This window comes from Moschus berezovskii, chromosome 16 (genome assembly GCF_049115385.1).
Source record: "Moschus berezovskii isolate FMDL1 chromosome 16, NW_MosBer_1.0, whole genome shotgun sequence".
In the NCBI taxonomy this organism is placed as follows: domain Eukaryota; kingdom Metazoa; phylum Chordata; class Mammalia; order Artiodactyla; family Moschidae; genus Moschus; species Moschus berezovskii.
In genome coordinates this window covers 69,654,208-69,672,218 of record NC_142475.1, presented here as the reverse complement: position 1 = coordinate 69,672,218, position 18,011 = coordinate 69,654,208, and the positions used below count along the sequence as shown (strand labels likewise).

Genomic DNA, 18,011 nt, shown 5'->3' with positions numbered 1-18,011 from the left:
ACCATCAATGTAAAGACAGAAGGCATCGCCCAGGAGTCAGCACTCTGAGACCATGGCTGGACCTCTCCCTGCCTTTACTCCTATTTTCTAGGTGACTTCTCACAAGTCACAACTTCTTGATGTCTCACTTCCCTTAACTGGAAAACACAAAAACAAAAAAAACCCAGAAAACTAACTAATAACTAATTCATGTCCTTTTTTTCCTACAGAGCCGTGAAGTTGGGACTCATTATCAAGAATTCTGTTTTGACCATATTGAGCATGAATATTAGATATTAGCTCAAGGGGAAAAGCTCACTCATCATAGAAGCCCAATGCATTCCAGCAAGACCAGGCCCGCAAGTAATATTTACAACAGGGTAAGAAACAAGACCTTCACTTAATGACAAAACCAGCTCTAACAATTACTGATTATTTCACAGACAATCTAAGAAAGGCCGGAGTAGCTGTCCAAATGGCAAATCATCCAGGGAAAAGAATTTTGTTCACCTAGCAACCTAGATACCATATTAAAAAGCAGAGACATTACTTTGTCAACAGAGGTCCATCTAGTCAAGGCTATGGTTTTTTCCAGTGGTCATGTATGGATGTTACAGTTGAACTGTGAAGAAAGCTGATCACTGAAGAATTGATGCTTTTGAACTGTGGTGCTGGAGAAGACTCTTGAGAGTCCCTTGGGCTGCAAGGAGATCCAACCAGTCCATCCTAAGGGAGATCAGTCCTGGGTATTCACTGGAAGGACTGATGCTAAAGCTGAAACTCCAATACTTTGGCCACCTCATGCGACGAGTCGACTCAATGGAAAAGACTCTGGGATTGGGGGCAGGAGAAGGGGACAACAGAGGATGAGATGGCTGGATGGCATCATCGACTCGATGGACATGAGTTTGAGTGAACTCTGGGAGCTGGTGATGGACAGGGAGGCCTGGAATCCTGTGATTCATGGGGTCGCAAAGAGTTGGACACGACTGAGCAACTGAACTGAGTGGACAGGGAGCCTATACCTAAGATTACGTTCTAGAAAGAACAGAAAATTCCACGAGACTTTGCAGAGATAGCAATGCAAACTACCTCAAAGCTTTGCCTGAGACTTAATATAGGACTGGATTGGGAGAAGGAGTGGTACTTTTTTCTCATTACATTTTTTCAAATGTCCTGCACTCATGTTTTAAAAATAAAAATCAAGGAGGGAAAGAGGGAGGGAGAAAAGAACACAGCAATAAAACCTTACCCCTAGCCCGTTCCCAATCCAATCAACTGCCAGACTCTCCCCTAAAATGATCATTTTTTATCTGAAAAGTTTTGTGGGTACGCTTCCTGAGTTTTTGGATCAAACATATGGAAACACTGTTATATACCACGTCTCTACTTCTTTTAAGTAAATGGTAGCTTATCACACTTCTGTTTTGTACCTTGTCTTCAAATTTTTCTGTAAGCTCTTTCCCTATCAGTACACAGAGACAGTCCTCATTTTGAGGCTGTAAAGTATTCCACCATATGGATAGACCATAATCTATTTATCTAATCCTCTACTGAAGGACATTGCTACAACTCCACAAATTAAAAAATACCTCTGTTTTACTAAGTATACTTATGTTTCTGTGACTTGTTTTGTCTGCTACCTTAGATGTCACCTTTTAATGTTGTTATTACATTCTCTATCCCCTCTTCTTTCCCTTTTCCTCTTCCAATGTCTGTTAGTTGTCAGAGTGCTGTCCCCCCCTTTTCATTCCAACCCCCATTTTCATTTTAGTTCAGCTCTGGAATTAAATATTCAGATCCTTTTACCATGGCTTCCCCAGTTATCTTTGTCTTTGGGTTTCAACAATTTGGCGTTTTGTTTTCTTATTTTTATCAGACTATAGTTGCTTTACAATGTTGTGTTTAGTTTCTGCTGTACAGCAAAGTGAATCAGTTATATATACACATATATCCCCTTTTTTAGATTTCCTTCCCATTTAGGTCGCCACAGAATATTGAGTAGAGTTCCCTGACCTATGCAACAGGTTTTCATTAGTTACCTATTTTATACACAGTGTGTGAGTCACTCAGTTGTGTCCGACTCTTGGCAACCTCATGGACTGTAGCCCACCAGGCTCTTCTGTCCATGGAATTCTCCAGGCACAAATACTGGAATGGGGTGCCATTCCCTTCTCCAAGCATTCTTCCCAACCCAGGGATTGAACCCGGGTCTCCCACATTGCAGGCAGATTTTTCAGTGAGCCACCAGGGAAGCCCTTTACACATAGTATCAATAGTGTGTGTGTATATATATTTATCAATCCCAAACTCCCAATTCATCCCCCCACTTCCACCCTTCCATCCATAACTTTGTTCTCTACATCTGTCTCTATTTCTGCCTTGCAAATAAACTCATCTGTACCGTTTTTCTAGATTCCACATTTAAGCGTTTTATACAATATTTATTTTTCTCTTTCTGACTTAATTTCATTCCGTATGACAGTCTCTAGGTCTATCCATGTATCTGCAAATGGCCCTGTTTTGATCTTTTCTATGGCTGAGTAACACTCCACTGTTGATGTGCACCACATGTTCACCCTCCTTTGAGTTCACTGAGCTTCTTCGATGTGTATATCCAGTCTCCATCAGCTGCAGGAAGTTTTCCACATTTAGTTTTTTCCGCCCTCTCTCATCTTTCTCCTGCTGGGCCTCCTTTGAGTCACATGCGGTACACATGAGGACTCCTCAACGGGTTTCTTGCGCTCTGATAATTTTTCTTCATTCCTTTTCCTTTCTGCTTCTCAGTTTGGATTATTTCAATGTTCTTATCTTCAAGTTTGCTGATCTATTCTTCTGCTCACTCAAATCTGCTGCTGAATCCCTCTAGTGAATTTCTCATTTCAGTTATCATACTTATCAGCTCTAGAACTTGTTGGGTTCTTTTTTATAATTCCTATTTATTGAGATTCAGATTTTGTTCACACAGCGCCTTCCTGATTTCCTCTCATTCTCTGCCTTGGTTTGCTTTAGCTCATTGAGCATTAAAGACAGTTGAGTTAACCTCTTTGATTAGCTGTTCCCAGGTGTGGGCTTCCTCAGGGTGGCTGCTGTGACATTCTTTTGTCATATGTATGGGTCATAGTTTCCAATTTCTTTTTATGTTCTATAGATTTTCACTGAGAACTGGACATTGTGTGAATTATACTTGGGGAACTGGAAATCTAATCTCTCACTCTTCCAGGACTGTTTATTTTTACTTGTTGTGGGCTGAAGCCAACTGTTTTGTGATTTTTCCAAACTGGCCTTTGCATATCTACTTGACTTTGTTTATTCCTTGTTGTGTGTGGTCACTGAAGCTCCTATTACAGTATCACTGAAGTCAGTTGGTGACCCAGCACAGATTTCCTTAAATGTCTGGCTCCAAAGGCCAGGGGGTGACAGCAGTACTGATTCCTTAACTCTTGTGGTAGATGCTGCTGGCCAAAGCCTCTGCAGCTAAAAATGGATGAAACCCAGGCAAACATCAGTGCCCATGCCTCGGAATCTGCCAGACTGACTTAAAGTTGCAACTCCAAATTTTCGCAGGACTAGATCCCCACTCCCTACCCTGGCTTCACCAAGCCATGACCGGAACAGAGTTCCCACAGGCTGAGGGGCCGAGGAGTGAGTGACGATCACGGGTCTGTGCCCAACACACTGAAGAGCAGCAGCCCCTCCCTCAGCAAGCAGTCGCTGTCAGTGGCCAGCCAGCGCCTGGAGTCCTGAAATAGTGAATTCTGCCCTCCCCCCTTTACAGCGGTTGTTTTGATGGAGAGATCAACCCCTGGAGCTTCCAACCCTGTTATTTTGAGGCACACCGTCACTTTCTTTTAAAAGGTATGTTTTTCCCAGTCCCTTCTGGGAGGAGCTGCCCTAAGCCTCCTCCTCTCCTCAACCTGGGTTTGAGAATGGGGACAAGCTGCACAGGAAGGCTTAGTAGCCCAGAAACAACAGCTATCAATGGTCTGGCCCTCAAGGCAGTTTTCAATGAACTATTTCCCATATACACACATACATAAAGTTTCTCTTTTATCCCACACAGGTCACAGTTTAACTTAAAAATTCATGACTATCTCTTCAAGTCAGTAAATGGAATTTACATGTGCTATCATTTTTCCTAGCCAAATAGAAAGTATGGAAATCATCATCATTTACTAAATCTTTTTGCTGTTCCTAACTTTCACATTTCTTACCAGCAATTCTGTAATAAGCATTCTTGTGACTAAATCTTGGCACCCATCCTGATTCCCTTAGAACAGACCCTCAGAAGTAAAACAAGCACACGGGAGCACAGTGCAGTGGAGAACAGGTTTTCTAAAAGAAAATGATAGAGAAATTTCCAGAATTGTCCTAGGACAGCTTCCAAAGTATGATGGAAGAAGAGGGAATCAGATACTATCACTCAAGGATGAAGCATGATGAGATCATTTTAAGGTGGAAAAGTTCAGTTTCTTCAGGTTTGCTTCACCCGCCCTATCCTTCCTCCACTCACACACACCGATTCCCCATAATGAGAAACAATAAAGTCTCTATATTGGAACAAGCAAGTGGAGGCCACTAAGGAGAAGATATCAAGCTGAATGAGGAATGGAAAGAAGAGGACACACGGGGAACTGCGGACAAGAATGAGTGATCAGGGGTTTCCCTGGTGGTCCAGTGGCTAAGACGGCACGCTCCCAATGCAGGGTGAGGGGTTAAATCCCTGGCCAGGAAACTAAGATCCTGCAAGCCGCATGTGCGGCGTGGGCAAAAACAAATGCAAAAGAAAAAAATATATATATTATATTATTATATATATATTATATTATTATATATATAATACATATACATGTGCGGCATGGACAAAAATGCAAAAGAAAAAATATATATTGTATTATTATATATATAATATATATATCATATATATACATGTGCAGTGTGGACAAAAACAAATGCAGAAGAAAAAATTATATATATATATACATATTTTTTTTTTTTTTTAAAGACAGTGATCATGAGAACTTAACTAGTACTCCCATTCAGACAATTACTAAAAAAGCTCACCTCACACCATATTACATAAAATCTGACCCTATTGCCAATATTCTCATGAACTCATTTTGCGACATGAGACATGCCATTATTTATTTCACAGCATAACAGACAACAGGTTAAAGGTGTCTTTATTAAAGCCCAGCTTCCACCAGGCTGGGACTATTTAAGTCCTAGGCTTGTTCTAGTTTACATGGTTACCTACATTCCAGTCCAGCTTAGAAAGCCGACGGGGCTCAGTGACTTAATCAAGTTACTATTAAGAACGGTTGGCGCTGCTGGTTCTCTTTTAAAATATCACATTACCTCACTGTGTGACCACAAACGAACTAATCAGCCTTCACCAAAACTAAGTGAGCCTTGTTACTTAATGATTATGGGCGTTACTTCCAGTCACCCACCCTTGGCTTCTCAGAGCCAGCAATGAAACGTGGGACAGCAGTAAATTCAGAAGCCATGTTTTTCTCTTGCTTTTCTCCTTCATACTAGAAAGTGAAGTGAAAAAAGAAATCTAGGCAATAGGTTAAGGAAACAGACGAGCTGGAAAATCGACATACCCTGAGCAGTATCATGCCCAGGACTCCCACAGACCCTCTTCTCTGTCAAACAAATAGCACAGCAGAAACATCACCGGCATTTAGTTATTAGACAAAAGAGATTTTTCACAGAAAATGCTTTTGGATTTTGAGACTTGATCACTACCTGCTTTAATCATCTACAAGAGGGTGCCCTGCAGTCACTATTATCTGCTACCTTAACACCATGACAATCATTTAGATGGATGTTAGCAGGAGTTCCCCTTGGAGATTGTTTAAAAAATTCAGTGCTGCAAGGTTTTAACTCTAGACTAAAGCAAGGTCATACTGAATGATAATTGAGTAAAAAAAAATTAAGATATTCTATGTTCTAATCTCTAATTTTCCTTAACAAAGAATAGGAGCCATATCAGGAAGCCTACTGTTAAATACTGAATAAATACATTTAGTTACATACATTTAGAATAAATACATTTAGTTCTAAATTCAAGTTTTCTTGGAAGAATTTTTACATTCAGCATGCATGGATAAAGGGGGAAAAGCAGCGAGGTGCTGAGCATGATGGTCTTTAAGGAGTAGCCTGTACTGATACTGAGCGGCAGTGCAGCAAGGCGAATAAACACACGAGCTCTGGAGTCATACATCTGGGTTTGAATCCCAGGTCTGCCACTTCTACTAGTTTTGTGACATCAGGAATGTTATTGAAGTTACCGAACCGAACCTCAGTTTATTTACAAATGATGGAACAGCCATCTTTGCAGGTTGAACAAATACTGTTAAAAGATATATAATAGGAGAAACTATATTTGTAATTTTAAATTTCAAATGTAATTTCAAATTTCCTATTTCCTTGTAAATAGGAAAGTAACGACCAGATAGTACAGTATGAAAGAGAGTAAGAAAAACAATGTAACAACAACAAAGTCCTTGCTTAGTCATTAAGCCGTGTCTGACTCTTTGGAACTCCATGGACTGCAGCAAAGTCAGGCTTCCTTATCATAGCTGAGGGAAACGCCATGCAACAACTTCCATTCTTAAAGGGAAGAAGCGGTAAAAAGGGTCTGCGTTTGCGTGGGAGTTGCTGCTGCTGCTGCTGCTGAGTCACTTCAGTCGTGTCCGACTCTGTGTGACCCCATAGACGGAAGCCCACCAGGCTCCCCCATCCCTGGGATTCTCCAGGCAAGAACACCGGAGTGGGTTGCCATTTCCTTCTCCAATGTGTGAAAGTGAAAAGTGAAAGTGAAGTCTCTCAGTCGTGTCCGACCCTTAGCGACCCCACGGACTGCAGCCCACCAGGCTCCTCCATCCATGGGATTTTCTAGGCAATAGTACTGGAGTGGCTTGCCATTGCCTTCTCCTGTATACTAAAGACTTAAGATAATCCAAGACAATAAAATCAGTATGACATAAGCTTTTAAGCTCAAAATAAACACAGAAACAGATGTTCTTTCTGTTCGTATCACTAAGTATCAAAAAGGTACCTAAAAAAAAAAAAGGTACCCAAGTCTAACAGGGCCCTGTTAGGAAGATAAAAAACAACCCAAATGCACATGAGGCTCTAAGGCAACATTTAAGGAGTTTTGTCTGTTGTCACTGTAGGTCACCACAATAAAGACAACGTGAGACATCTGATTCAACGCAAGGGCACTGGCCTGCCTGCATGCGGTTTATGGCTGACACAGAGCAGACTTGGAGAAACACAAACCAGGCCTTATAAAGTCTAACTGGTAGAAGACACCCAGTTTAGTCAACTTGATGCAACAAGTTATATTCAATCTTTATAACGAACCATGAAGAAGACTGAGCACCAAAGAAATGATGCTCTCAAACTGTGGTGCTGGAGAAGACTCCTGAGAGTCCCTTGGACTGCAAAGACATCAAACCAGTCAATCCTAAAGGAAATCGACCCTCAATGTTCATTGGAAGGACTGATGCTGAAGCTGAAGCTCTAATACTTTGGCCACCTGATGCAAAGAGCTGACTCATTGGAAAAGACCCTGATCCTGGGAAAGAATGAGGGCAGAAGGAGAAGGGGGTGACAGAGGATGTGATGGTTGGATGGCATCATTGACTCAGTGGACATGAGTTTGAGCAAACTCCGTGAGATAATGAAGGGAAGCCTGGTATGTTGCGGTTTGTGAGGTCACAGAGTTGGACACGACTGAGCGACTGAACAACCAAAATGAGCCATAGGTTGCCAAAAAACAGAAATAAAACGATGAGTAAGGCTAAAAGCCTTTGAGGCTATGATGTAAATACCTTGAAAGGTTCCCTTGGTATGCGGTGGAATAAAGTGCTAAAGTGAACACAAAGACTCACGATAATGGGCAAAACACATTTACATAGAATGGAACAGTACCATGTGTCAGGAGCTAAAAGAAAACGGAAAACTGCATTTCTGTGGACATGAAAGAAACATATTACATCTTGCCCAATGTTGGCAGAGAGAGCAGGGCTTCCAGTCTGGAGGACGTCAATGAGCTTTGGTGAATTCCATGACAAGAGGGAACTGTCAAGCTGACAGCTTCGGTTACTATTTAATAATGATGTCGGAATCTTTCAAAGAAAGATCTTAGATTTTCTAAGTGCACATGTGGAGCAAAATTATCATAATTCTTTTATGTTTAAAGAGATTCAAATTTGTTACTATAGAAGCTAAAGAGAATGCGTAACTAAAAATAATTTATTAAATGTAGGGACATTAAATTTAGAACAAACATGAATTTTGAAAAAACTCAACATGGAACCCATTAAGTCCAACTAATTTCAGAGTCCAAAATATTATATTTCAAGAGACCAGGTGTACTGTCAATTGGACATAGAAAAATATTTGTAGGCATATTTAGGGCTCTTAATCCAGCCTACAGAAAGCTGATCACTAAAGCCAACTTACTCGAAAGAAGGACGCTGACAGAAGGGAGGCTCCTTGAAAGCCTGGTGATGCGCTGTGACGCCCAGGAGCGGAGAAGCTGCATCAGGCAGAGCCAGCTCGGGGCCCTTCAGCTCACACCACTCAGCCACCAGCCTAACATCTTTGCCACTCTCTTGCTCTCGCCAATCAATCAATTTCTCTCTCCTCAGCCTTCTTCTCTCCCCCCATTACTTTTTCCGCCCCATTTTTCTTTTTGTACATATTGCTCATTATAATCAGGTGCTTCAAAACCGTCAGTCTTCACAACATAAGGTAAGGAGACTACACAGTTTAAAAATTAGTTGAATGAGGGACATCAAGAATCAGTTTATAAATGCCAGAGGACCAGAAATCTGGACCTAAGTGGAACTAATTCCTAAGACACAGCAGGTCTGAAGGTTGGGGATCTTCTAAGAATGGGATGAATGTCACAGTTTTTCAGTAGCTGTCAAAGAAGTGTCAATGCTAACACCCAAGCTGAAATATTTGCCAGAAACTGATCAGTTGCCTATTGAGAAAGTGCACCAAGCCTTTAAAAAAAAAGGTGTATATTATAAAATGATCACACAATTAGAAAAGTCAACTGCTTTATCTGCTAATAATCCTACAGGTTTCAGCGTCATTACAGGATTCCATGTGTAGCTTTGGGGGACAGACAAGGGACAAAGAGATTACGTAAGAAGCACCAATGTTAGCTCTTTGCTATCTAAACAAGTAATTAGTGATTAGCATACTGTGAATACTCTTGGGTTGTTCTGACACTTTTAAATAGCATCACCAGAAACTGCTCTCAATCAGTAAGCAATCTTACATCTCTTTTTGGGCTGAATAAAAATTTCTGACTAATGTGAGCATCTGAAAATTTCAGCAGTATCTTTAATAAGTTAAGATCTTCCAAATTTCTTAGTAAACACAACCCATCATGTAATTCCCACTGATATATAAGTTCTGTCTAAATTGCAAAATTGGAGGGCTTTCCTTGTAGCTCAGTTGGTAAAGAATCTGCCTGTAATGCAGGAGACCTGGGTTTGATTCCTGGGTCAGGAAGATCCCCTAGAGAAGGAGATGGTAACCCACTCCAGCACTCTTGCCATGGACGGAGGAGCCTGGCGCTACAGTCCGTAGGGTCTCAAGAGTCAGACATGACATGGCGACTCAATCACCAACACCCAGCAGAGAAAGTGTTAGCACACGGCAGCACCTCAAGGAGTGTGTCTGAGCACCCCAAAATAAGGCAACAATGGCCTCCCCACATGAAAAAATCCCTTTCTCAAACCATGCAAATGTGTATGACAGACGTTATCTTTTGCACTATAAGGTAATAAGAACACAACAGAGGTAAAAGAAGGCTTGATAAAATTTCTTTAGTGAGCAATGATACCTGGGAAAATTTTTTGTTTTCTTGTCCCATAGAATCAAGATAATAACACCTGATAAGTTCACAAAGGAGCTAGCATGAGCAGTCTACTTAAAGCATTAGAGAGCAAGACACAACCAACCAAACAAATCTCCCCAAACAACAAAACCTAGCTAAGAATGAAAGCTTCCATAGGATACATCCATTAGTTGAGGGAAGATTTAACTTCTAAAGCAGAATATGCAACAAACTGATCTTCAACAGATCAAAACCTGCAACAGACTAACCCTGACTGCAGATTTACAACACACCAGGTTATTTGGGAAAACACTTCTAGCAAAGAGGATTCATGTTCATAAAAATCCCTCCACCCTCTGTAATCACGAATACAGGGTAGTTTCAAAATGTCCTCCCAAAGTCTGATCTCTCTCCCTTCTTTATAACATCCACCAATCTGATCTAATATTGGTTAATAAATTTGTATTCTGAGTATAAACCCCTGATTCTTCATAAATGCACAATTTAACTATAATGCTTTTAAAGCTTTTTGTTTGGAGATCACAAAAAGTTACAAAGCCAAATAGTACAAGGAATACTCTTTATCACATATCTCTTTACTCAGATTTGCCATTGTTAACACTTTATTTCACCTGTTTTACCATTTTGTACTATGTATGTGCATGCGTGTGTGTGCGCATGTTTGCACATGCATTGTGTGGTATGTGACCTGGTTCTATTCTGGACATCTGAGGGTAGGTTTTAAATATTCTGGTGTTTACCCTCAAATACTTCAGTGAGTAACACCACAACCTAATTAATACATGCTCCTATTGTAAATAAGACCAACATGAATGTCTTCGCACCTACATTCACATTTGTATAAGATTATTCCCTTTGCATACATTTCTAGTGTTGAAATCAAAGAGCAAAAAACATGTTTAAAATTGTTGATGCATAGTTTGTAATAATGTGAACTTCTATCACTAGCACGTTAGTAGCTCATCTGCTTAACTTGATACATCTGACAGGAATTTGTCTTTTAAGAGTGAGGCTGAACACTGCTTCTGTATTTAATGTATTTCCATGTTCAGCTAATTTTCTTCTTTTGCCTCCTTATACACTTCTAGAAAGATTCAAAGTCAGAACTCACTGCGTGATAATGCTCATGGCAAATTCTATTGTGAAAATCTATTTACAGGCCTCATGAAAACAAAAATAATGATTTATGACAAAGGATAATCCAAACCACAGAAACTCAAGGCAGATTATGTGATATCTATGTAATAAAATTATTACTGAGGTTCCACTTGTTAACTTGGAGCCTGTAATTGTTCCCTAACCGGCTAAATAGCTAGAAGAGAATGCACCTTGATATGGTAAACCCAAACACCGTTTCTTACGTACTAAGAAATCTTTTAAAGATCACACTTCACAAAATACGCCAGATTAAAACTTTTTATTTTCAGAATTCTGAGTGGTGTGATAAATAGAGCCTACTATACCAGCAGGAAAGAATGACTCACTTTTCTCCATCTTAAAAACCCCTCCAAATTAAATGATCATCTTGGCTTAGAGAGACACTCCTGTTTTGAAATAACTACAGGATCAGTTTCACAGTGACAATTTTCAACTGTGGCCCAGAGTCTAGGACATTTGTCACGATGGGGTCAGGAAGAGAATCCTCAGTCCTCGGAAGCTGTGTGGACTCCTCTGAGATGCCAGACCACAGAGGCTCCACATCAGGAGGTCAGGGTGCAGGCCCAGGTCCCCAAACCTGAGGAACCTCCTCAAGTCTGGCACTGCTTCACATTGCCTCTGACCATTTCTTGTCACTAGGTTTCATTTTTCACCCAATCTGGGCATCTTTATCTCTGAGAAGGAGTATTTATTTCATCCATTTACCTTTACTGCAATCACTGATATTTTTGATCATATTTTTGTCTTTAGATTTTACATTCTTTGCTCCTGGTTTCATAGTGACTTAGAAGATAAACATCCTATTTTAATTCCATGAAAGATTACTTCCAACTATGTGACCATTTCTAACTTTCCTCTCCCACCAAAAAGTCCCGTTATGTCTATTTAAGATTTCCAACACCTTTTAACAATTACAATATTCAAATCCTCTATTTCACTAAATTCAGTTAAAGACAAGGGGTAGCCTAGGGACTCACAATGCAACTGCGTTTTTCCTTAGGTCAATATGTAGACTTCACCATTTTACTGATATTCTTACTCAGAGCCAATTTTTGTAATATTACAATATTGACAAAGAATTTTATCTAAACGTTTCAGTGGGTAATATGTTCACATGAACCAGAATTCAAAAGGGTGGACAACAAAAATTTTCTTTCTCATGTCCTCAAGCCACCCCGGTTTCCCTCCTGGAGGCAACCAATGTTACCAAGTTCTAATGTACTGTTACAAAGAAAAAGTACTCTTCCTTTCCCAGAGAAACCACCTAAGCTTGGAGTATTCGTTTATGCTATTCATATTCTTTCTACTAATATTTGTTTCCAAAGATTTTTTTGTAGATATTTACAGAGTATTATATGTGCCTCTTGAATACTGTATTTGCTCTACACAGAAATAACTCTGAATGATTCCTTTTTTTAATCTGAAAGAATTTAAAGAGCTGTGAAACTAATTGTTGTTTAGTCCCTAAGTTGTGTCCAACTCTTTGTGACCACATGGACCGTAGCCCACCAGGCTCCTCTGTCCATGGAATTCTCCAGGCAAGAATATTGGAGTGGGTTGTCAGTTCCTTCTCAGGGAATCTTCCTGACCCAGGGATCAAACCTGTGTCTCCTGCAATGGCAGGCAGATTCTTTACCATCTGAGCCACCAAGGAAGCCAATAATCAGTCTTTTAAAGATCTTGAATAATTTGCTGTAAAACCTCAGGACGTCATGCTTTTAGAGAGGTAACTGTAATGTTCTACAACATGTTGATCCCGGAACTCTTTTACACTCTTAAAATTACTAACTGCCCCAGAGAGCTTTAGTTTATGACAATTATATCCAGTGATATTTTCCATGATAGGAACTAGAACAGAAATTCAAAATACTTACTGTATCGTTTCATTTAAAAGTAACATGATAGGATTTCTGGTTTCTAGAACTGCATAGAAGGAGCTGAGAAGTTGCCATTCTGTCCTAACAACACACAAGAAGCTGAATAGACTGAAAAGTCAACAACTCTTCCAGGATCCGCTGAAGAGGTGGGATCCGACTCACTGCCCCAAGGTGGGAGAGACGGGTGAACAGAGATAACTTATTGGTGCAGAGACTCGCAAACAGAAACCTCCTTGGGAGCCAGTGCTGGGGCACAGGTACCTGAACATAACTGGTGAGCTTCTGGAGGGTTCCCTGAGAATTAAAATCTTCAGGGAAATATAGGCATGGGCTGAGTACAGGAAGAAGCTTGTGAGATTTACCTCCAGGAGCCTGACCAGGTTAATCCCACAAAACTCACAGAGGAAGAATTAGCCAATCTGAAAAGGCTTATATCTATTAATACTAAAGAATCTGAATCATTAATCAGTAACCTTCCAAAACAGAAAACACGAGGCCTAGATGGGTTTTACTGGTGAATTATTTAAGGAAAAAATATACCAATTCTTGACAATCCCTTTCAGAGGCTAGAAGCAGAGGCAACACTTCCTAACTCACTCTAAAGAGACATTATATATAGAAAAGAAAACTACAGACCATTCTCTCTCATGCACATAAATGCAAAAATTCTCAATAAAATATTCCCAAGCCAAATCCAAGAGTCTCCTTCCTCCAAAGAGGTTTAACATTGACTTCTGGCAGGTGACTTAGAGGCTCTAAAAAAAAAACCACAGATCACCTTAATCTAATCACTGACTGAGATACTTTAAAGCTGAGACTTATTTCTAACACACAGCACTTGGAATTTCTAACTTAAGCACAGAGAGTTTACCAGGACAATCCGCCAGCCCCGGTGAGCTATAAACATGTTTTTGTTTTTCTAGCTTCAGGTGTCCAACAAAAAGCTCTGCTCAGCTTCTCACTCACTTTCCCAGCATCAGCAGATGCCACTAGGGGAAAAGTCAGCTGAAATGCCAGGCTCATCCCTGCCTCGATGGTACTCTCACATACTCAAATACATAGTCTTTTATATTCTGTCCAGTTTTCTTAATGTTTTTAATTGGAGTGTTACTACGAATGATCTATCCAGTGTTACCAAAAGTGGAACTCCTCCAAAAACAGATTTAATATGTAATATTCAAGGGTCTTACAAGTTCTTTCTTTTCCTTTTTCTTCATCATGCGCTGCAACCAAACAATGTTTTCAAAAACATCTTTCAAGGTTATATGTATTTTTTAAAATAAATTCAAAGGATACACCTTCTTGCGATGAAATACCTTTATAACATATCATTTGCACAGAAACATTTTATCTACTGTAGTGAAGACAAAACATTTAGAATGAAACTGTTTTGAAAATGCAACTTTTAAAAAGAAAAGAATGTACCAAAGTAATTTCATATTTAAATTAGAATATTATCAGCTTTCATATTTTTAAAATTTCCAACTCTACCTGCCTCTAAACATTTATGAACATTATTTAGGAATAAAGTGTCATTTATCATGACCTAATGTTTTGAAAACATTTTGAACATGTTTTTTCTTGCATTCCAGAAAACTACATCATTTTATGAAGACCCGAAGTTTACTGGAAGTCTGAGAGAAATAGTATATCTGCCAACACTTACCGTGAAAAATACGGAAATCAATATATGGATGAGAACCTCGTCTTTCTGATTCAAATCCTGCTCGACTCCTTACACGTACATCTCCTAAACAGAATCAGGGAAAAAACGAAAGTTGAGACAGCTGTTATTCAGGAAGAAGCTCCCACACGCAACAAAGGTCTCGGTGGTATCATACTCATAAGGAATAGCCTACTAATGATATAAATGGAATAGGTAGTGAAGAGCTGATTTATTTGAAGGGGTTTACAAATTTTCAGCACTGAGTTGTAAGGCTGGATAAACAGTTTTTTTTTTTTAACCTCCCCTACAGTAATTATAAACTTTATTTTAGTGTCACCTTCTGAAAGATGACTCAACTATATGATAATCCAAACTCATATCTTATTACTCCCATGGAGTTAAAAAAATCCTGAGCAGGGAAACTTTAAAAAGCCACAGTGAGAAGCAAATATTTACCAAGTGTCTACTCTGGAGAGCACTATACTATAGGCTATATGGGATATAAAGAAATAGAAAATGTATTACCTATTCTCGAGCAGCTTACATTTTTTGAAAGGTATAGAAAATTAAAACGTTAAATATTTCGCCTGAGACGTTTAATTTGATCAACCTCTTTTCTCACTGGAAGTGGGTATAGTCAAGGTCTTCGGTTGTAAACTTTGTTGTTGATAAGCTCAGTATGTGACTCTTGTACCCGAGTGACTCCTGGATCCACAGTAACATAACCACTGCAGTCTTGTGCCAGGTACTCTTTCTGCACTTTGAAGACATCCTTTTATTTAATTCTCTAAGCAACTCTGACAGATAGGAGTCTTTTTCCTTTTAATATTTATTTATTTGGTTGCAACAGGTCTCAGTTGCAGCATGTGGGATCTATTAATAGTTCCCTGACCAGAGATCAAATCCCCTACATTGGGGTTACAGAGTCTTGGCCACTGGACCAGCAGGGAAGTCCCAAGAGATAGGAATCTTAACCCCCATTTTCAGATCCAGTAACTGAGATTTCTAGATGTTAAAGAGCACATACAGGCCACAAAGCTGGTATAAAGCAGAGTCGAGATCGAAAACTAACTCTGTGAGCTCCAAAGGCAGGAACTTCCCCATTACACTTCCACAGCCTCCAAGTTCATAACCTTTAGGTCTTCAGTGCCTACACCTGCTTGCAATTCCACCTGCCCGGAACACCTTCCTGCTTATGCTTCATTTCAAGGGGCCGGTCAGCCACTGTGAGTCTGTCCTACAATGATCAATCACTTCTCTCAGGTGGCAATGCCTTCACTCTGGATCAAATGTTTACTGAGCACTTGCTACACGTCATGAAACAGAGCAGTGAGCAAAATACACAAAGTCCCTGTCTCCACGAAGCGTGTCCTGTCATGCAGTGAGACCAATGATAAAGCAAATAAATAATTTCACTCTATGGAAGACGGTCATAGTAAAATGGAGAAAGGAAAGCAAGGAAAAATGAAAAGGGAGGGAAGTGAGGGTGGCCGGGTTGGGAAGCTAGTCATGATGTGGTTAGAGACCTCAGTGAAAAGAGAGTATCCGAGCAGGGACCTCAAGGCAGGGAAGCAGCGAGCCTCATGGCCACCTGGGCAGAGAGGGTTCTAGATGTAAGGAAGAGCAAGCATGAATATCCTGAGATGGGAGCTCGCTTGGCATGTTCAAAATCAAGCAGAGAGGCCAGCATGGCTGGAATGAGGCAAACGAAGGAAAGTGACAGAAGGTGGGGTCAGAGAAACAGTCGGGCTAGATCATGCTGGACCTTCATGGGCCATTATAATAGCTTTGGCTGTCACTCTAAGGATGAAAACTACTGGAAGATTCAGAACAGAGGAGTGAAAAGGTTTACCGGTTGTACAGAGAGTCAAGTAGAGACACAGGTAGGGAGGGAGGGCCAGGGAGGAATGTGAGTGCATTCATCGAGGCAACAGCTGTGGCCTGGGGGGAAGTGATTATGGGCAGATGCTGGTCGAGGATAAAATAAAGTTTCGATTACACATGGTAAGTTCTGGAGATCTTATGTACAACAATGTGACGACAGCTACCAATAAAAGACTGCGTGAGTGTGGTTCAGGATGGGATGGTAACAGCACTGGCGTGGTGAAATTCTGGATGTACTTTGAAGGGATCAGTCAAGAGGATTTGCTGATGAAGCAGACACAGACTAAGTGAGAAACAAGTCAAGGCTGATGCCGATGAACCTAGAATCCGTCACACAGAGTGAACTGTGTCAGAAAGAAAAAACAAACACTGAACGTCAACGCATATATATGGAATCTAGAAAAATGGTACTGAATAACCTATTCACAGGGCAGGAATAGGGATGCAGACGTAGCGAATGGACTTGTGGACACAGTGGGGGAAGGAGAGGGTGAAACAAACTCAGAAAGCAGGACTGACATACACACACTGCCACGTGGCAAGCAGAGAGCTCATGGGAAGCTGCATTACAGCACAGGGAGCTCAGCTCGGTGCTCCGTGACGACCTAGAGGGCTGGGGGTGGGGTTGGGAGGAAGGCTCCAGAGGGAGGCGTTATATGTACACTTATGGCTGAATCACGAATTGTACAGCAGAATCCAACACAACACTGTAAAGCAATTATTCTCCAATTAAAAATAAATTTAAAAAGAAAAAAAGAACGATGCCAAGGTTACTGATCTGACAAGAGAAGATTCAAGTTCCTTTTTCCGAGATGGTAAAAGAATATCAAATGCACAGACTTGGGGAATAGAAGTATTTTAACAGATCTGTTAAATGTGAGGTGCCCCTGGCACATCCACGTGGAGATATTCTACAGAGTGAAGAAGACAGGAGTCTAAGCTTTGCTTTAAGAAGAGCAGAATGCGGACATCTCTGCAGAGAGATGGAGATGGCAAGGAAGAAAAGGCTCCATATTCCTGGGGGAAATATGTGCTAGAGTACTAGGCAGATATGCTACTCGAAGTAAATTAAGGAGGGAAAAAAGGGAAGATGACACAAACGGGGGTGTTGGAGAACACGTGGGCTTAGGAGGAGAAGGAGTTAGTGAAATGGGGGGAAAATAAAAGTCATCCCAGAAGCAGTCGAAGAATAAGGATGATTCAATATTGCAGAAACTGAGCAAGGAATTCTGAGCATGAGAACAGAAAAGACAGTAAGAAAAGATGAGGAAAGGTGCCCACTGGAATCTTTTAAAACAGATTATTTATTTACTGAAAATTTTTTGGCCACTCCATGTAGCATGTGGCATCTTAGCTCCTGCACCAGGGATTGAACTTACATCCCCCCTGCATTGGCAACATGGAATCTTAACCACTAGACCACCAGGGAAGTCCCTGGACTCTTAATAGTACATTTTTAATATTATGAACTAAAGTACAAGGGATCGAAGAGTGTGTGGATGAAGGGAGAAAATCTGGCAAAGAGAGGGAGTGAGAAAGAAAAGTATACACA

General features: G+C 40.5%; 1 protein-coding gene across 9 annotated transcripts in view; it reads right to left on the bottom strand.

Annotated features, from left to right (window-relative positions):
* Positions 1–18,011, bottom strand: part of PDE7A (phosphodiesterase 7A) — a 115,093-nt gene that overhangs the window by 33,531 nt on the left and 63,551 nt on the right. For all 9 annotated transcript variants that reach the window (XR_016039267.1, XR_016039265.1, XR_016039268.1 and 6 more), the window contains exon 3: positions 14,576–14,659. Coding sequence is in view for 3 of the 9 variants with exons in the window: in XM_055431859.2 (XP_055287834.1) it covers positions 14,576–14,659 (84 nt within the window). In the remaining 6 variants the exon portion in view is untranslated. The remainder of the gene's footprint in view (positions 1–14,575; positions 14,660–18,011) is intronic.